The sequence below is a fragment of the Mizuhopecten yessoensis genome, unplaced genomic scaffold (genome assembly GCF_002113885.1).
Source record: "Mizuhopecten yessoensis strain PY_sf001 unplaced genomic scaffold, ASM211388v2 scaffold10377, whole genome shotgun sequence".
NCBI classification, from domain to species: domain Eukaryota; kingdom Metazoa; phylum Mollusca; class Bivalvia; order Pectinida; family Pectinidae; genus Mizuhopecten; species Mizuhopecten yessoensis.
Window position 1 is genome coordinate 474,689 of NW_018408516.1, and position 5,036 is coordinate 479,724.

Below are 5,036 nucleotides of genomic sequence, written 5' to 3' on the forward strand. Positions count from 1 at the left end.
GGGGGGACCGGAGTACTAGGAGAAAAAGACCTAGCGACTGCATCACATAGGCCTCGAACCCGAGACCAAGTAGTGGAGAGTTACATGTCATTATCGTTGACGGTCTGACGCCTGAAAACATAGACACGTGTAAACAGAGAAACAGGGGGATACGTGTAAACACAAAAACGTGTACACATACCAATACGTGTAAAAATTCCAATACGTATAAACACAGCCACCGTGAGACACGTGTAAACACAGACACAGTGAGACAAAAACAGGGACACAGTGAGACACGTGTAAACAGAGACACAGTGGGACACGTGTAAACACAGCCACAGTGAGACACGTGTAAACACAGACACAGTGAGACACGAGTAAACACAGACACAGTGAGACATGTGTAAACAGAGACACAGTGATGCACGTGTAAACAAAGACACAGTGAGACACGAGTAAACACAGACACAGTGAGACACGAGTAAACACAGACACAGTGAGACACGTGTAAACACAGACACAGTGAGACATGTGTAAACACATGTTTATTTATATTGGATATTACAAAGACACAGTGAGACGCGTGTTAACACAGACATAGTGGAATACGTGTACACACAGATACAGTGAGACATGTGTTAACACAAACAGGTGTTAACAAAAAATAAGTGTGAACAAACAGGTGTAAATAAACATATACGTGTAAACATGCAAACACCTACATGTATAAACACATAGACAAACGCAAACAAACAAATACGTGTAACTTTTGAAACACATGTTAACATACATATTGTACAAACACGTATAAACATACTGACACGTGTAAACACGTAAAAACATGTAAACACACAAACAGGTGAAAATATACATACACGTGTAAACAAAAACAAAACCCCTGTGAACAAACAAACACATTATTGAACAAACTCGTGTACAATTACACAAGTTCAAACACAAACATGACGTGGAGAACATGCAAATACATGTGAAAATACAATCACGTGTGAACATAAAAACACGTACTAATATGTGTAAACATATACACATGTATAGACATACAACCACGTGTCAATGTAAAAACACTTGTAAACATACAAACACGTGTAAACGTACAACATGTATAGACATACAACCTCGTGTCAATGTGAAAACACGTGTAAACATACAAACACGTGTGAACATACAACATGTATAAACATACGACCACGTGTCAATGTAAAAACACGTGTAAACATAAAAACACGCGTAAACGACAAACATGTAACAACATACAAACACGTGTTAACGTACAAACACGTGTAAACAAGCACGTGTGTGAACGTTTATTCATACACTTGTGAACACACATATACATGTAAACATAAAACACGTTAATGTACAAATACGTGTAAACATACAAACGCGTGTTACTGATGTGAAGGCAGTTAGTTAAATTTGAATAATTTATACAAGTGTCAAGTAATATACCTTTACCTCACTTAACTAAACGTAACACTAGAATTCGGCATGATACTAAATCTCACGGAACTAGAATCCGGCACGATAGTACTAAAACTCACGAACTAGAATCCGGCATGACTCACCATGATACTAATTTAAAGGCAACATTAAATGACAAAACATGGAAATGGGATGTAACATAGCACTTAAGATTAGAATATTTTGAATTTACAATTAGATATTTGATACTTACTCACTACATTCACATTCACTTTATTTACAAACAGACAAGCAGCCTATGGAAGGACTCGACCACAGTATACATATCACGTGATCGGGTGACTACGTCACACCAAGAAACGTCATAGAATACAGATCACCCATTGGTCCACTGTCACTAATATAACTACACAACTCTCGGCGTTTTATGCGGTATTGGTACGTGAGAACAGCAGTGAAATGCATAGAGTCTACCGTATATGTGTTCGGCCCAGTCCCACTGCCCACTGGCTATTTCAAGTGCTAATAGTATGTGTGTTGCAGACAATATCTGTGCTGGACACTCGATGACCAATATTTTACTAGATACACAGTTTAGCGTAGTCTGGTCCTTCTCCCCGGAGTGTCTTCTCCAGAGTGGATATGTGATACAAGCTGACGTCACCTTTCTTTGTTGTGACGTAGTATCTCATCCTCCGCACCCACCACATCCTCCACAACTTCCACACCCTCCACCACACCCTCCACAGCCACCACATCCGCCACAACCCCCACAGCCACCACAGCCTCCCGCCTCTCCTCCGTCGACACCCGCTTCACCGCCGTCGGCTCCCGAGTTTGCTGCGATATCGGCGTCTGCAGCGGTAGCGGCTGTATCCGACTGTATCTGGTTAATGTCGGCCTCCACCCCGATCTCGTCCATTGCCAGTTCTACCGCTTCCAGGTCTGCGTACATGTGACCGAGGCCACCGTAGTCCGCCTCTCTCGTCGAACAGCCTGCACATGCATTCGTTCGGTGCAAACGTCGAATATAAGTATTTGTAGGAGTATCCACCGAGAAACCAGCGGCAACAACAAGGCCAAGGTCATCGGCCGGCACGCGATTGATTGGCCTGGGTCCACGCATTGGTGTACCAGGACTAGTGCCGTTTGCAGTAACTGTAGTTAGCACTCGAGGTTGACAAAGAACGTGTAACAGAGCAACGCTGAACGCAAGAGCTATGTTCTCGGCTATCTCGTTACTGTCCGACTTTATCTGGACTACACCATGTCGTAAGTCGACATCGGCCTCGTGAAGGCGAAACTTGAACACATTGTCAAGGTAAGGCAACGCCATTTGTTGCCACTGTGCAGTGTGACTGCGGAAGAAACGTATACTCAGCGTTCCGCAGCTACCTTGTACTCCTTTCTGACCCTTTTTGTTTTTCCGCCCTGCAAGAAACGAAATGTGAGATAAAATGTCAATCCAAAGTCAGAGATCCTCCCCAATATAGATGGGACTAGCAATATCGATTTCATATAATGTTTTCCTTTGTTAATTTTCAAGATTTTTATTTTTTGGCGAGCGTGAGTTGTTCCTTTTGTATGATGATATACAGAACGGTGATGACGAAGGCAGCACTAAAATATATCTAACCAATGTATTACTTCAATCATATTCAAGTTTGTAACAGTATAGGTTACCAATATTTACCAATGTAAGAATTGTAGTAACATTGCTGTAATAACTTTTCAGTTTTATCACCCTCGACCATAACGGCCTTGGCGTTACTTAAGTAGCAGGTAATTGCATGTCTTTAAGATTTAGATGTCTGTGTAGCTTAATTCTCATTGTGTATGTCGTAGAAATAGCTTTACAATATCACCTTATTGCAAACCCGACAAAAACAAAATTTCATTTAACCAACAATCTAGACTTTGTACATATTTTATGAACCAGATCACACACGTGCTTGTGATTAATGCCATCTTGAATATTCAAACATTTTATCACGTTTCGAGGACGTGAAGTAATAATGGCGGCGCCTGGGGACTCCTCGCCGTCATTCCAGGGCTGATCTATTTGATCACCATGAATTGCAAACAACCTTAGATAAAACCATTAGCATTATAAACTCTATTAAAGTTTGCTATGGGCCAGTACAAAGATGAGGGCATCAATCGGAGACCTCCCCATAACTTGGGCGAGAGATGTCTTCGGTGTGGATCCACAAAAACCTCAGTTATCTACTCACCGATTTTGATTGAAGTGATAAAAAAATGCTTTGTGCTATTAACCTCCCTATTTTACGACTTATTGAAGCTCCAGTTAGATCAATAAATTGAACCAATCGTAGTTCCCGTTAAACATTTTGTATCAATATATTTGACCAATCGTAATTGATATTAGATCAATAGGTTGTAACCTTGTCTGTGAGAACAAACGAATGTTATCTGTGACGTCAGATAACATATATTTGTACTTACTTTTATGACATATCTACAATTGTTCTTTATATGCATATTGTTTCCTGCAAAACATTGCTTATCATTTTTCCATACATAAATATTCAATTGGATTACTGTAATTTTAAGTGAACTACAAATAAGGTCATTTCTTAACATTTTTCAGGTTTGTAAGTATGATTATAAATAGTTCTTTTTACACAACCAATAATAGTTTCTATGTGACGTTTCGATGACTAGTACGGTATGTACAATGTCACCTTCATCAATCCCTGTGGAAATCCACTTTTATTGGACTCTTTTCTCTCAGAAATTGTTACGCCGCTGTATCAGCCAATCAAAAGCAACGTTACAAACGGCGACGTCATTTTTTACGTTAACTCATCACGATTTAGAACTGGCCAATTGCGGCGTATATCCGCCGCCGCCGCCGCCCCCACCCCCCNTTTGAACAAAATACAGGGTCCAAACCTGTTATCCAAGAAAAACATGCAGTCGGTGATTTTATGCTCAACAACTTTGTACCCAAGATACCTGTAGGGTTAGGGTTCTGTCTATCTTCTCAAACTTGTAACTTGTTTGGATTAAGATGATGTTTACCTGTGATTCCCGGAATTCCTCGCCGGTACCCTGTCCATTGACCAATCAGAACTCCCCAATCTCCGTCATTGTTCTTTATCAGGATCGCCCTTTGTCCGGCTTTTGGGTTCACAGAAGGACACACCTTAGAATCGCCCAACTGCAAGACGAAATATTCACGGACATAAGTGACCTGGTACACGTGTTGCCTTTTCCAGCGACCTTCTCCTACACCAAATGGCAAGGACTGTTAGATTTTAATTGAAATAAATAATTGCCTTTAAATAGAAATGCTACCTAACTTTAAGTTTCTAAAGACACTTTTGACAGCTGGTATGACACATTTGTACTATGATATGACCAACGGTCGCAATCTTCATGTTACATGATTCATGCTACTTACGAGATCAGATCTTAACCGGCAGCAGTATAACTTACAAGACTTGGGGTAGATAACTGGTCAGATATATACACGGTATAACTTACCAGACTTGGGGTTGGTAACTGGTCAGATATATACACGGTATAACTTACCTGACTTGGGGTTGGTAACTGGTCAGATATATACACGGTATAACTTACCTGAC

General features: G+C 40.6%; 1 protein-coding gene across 1 annotated transcript in view; it reads right to left on the minus strand.

The window, feature by feature from the left end:
* Window positions 1–551: 551 nt before the first annotated feature.
* The window catches only part of LOC110460383, a 75,887-nt gene continuing 71,402 nt past the window's right edge, over window positions 552–5,036 (minus strand). The window contains exons 4-5 of the mRNA XM_021513258.1: window positions 4,471–4,609; window positions 552–2,856 (exon numbers count right to left, since the gene is read on the minus strand). Of these exons, the coding sequence (XP_021368933.1) occupies window positions 2,114–2,856; window positions 4,471–4,609 (882 nt within the window). The 3' untranslated portion in view covers window positions 552–2,113. The remainder of the gene's footprint in view (window positions 2,857–4,470; window positions 4,610–5,036) is intronic.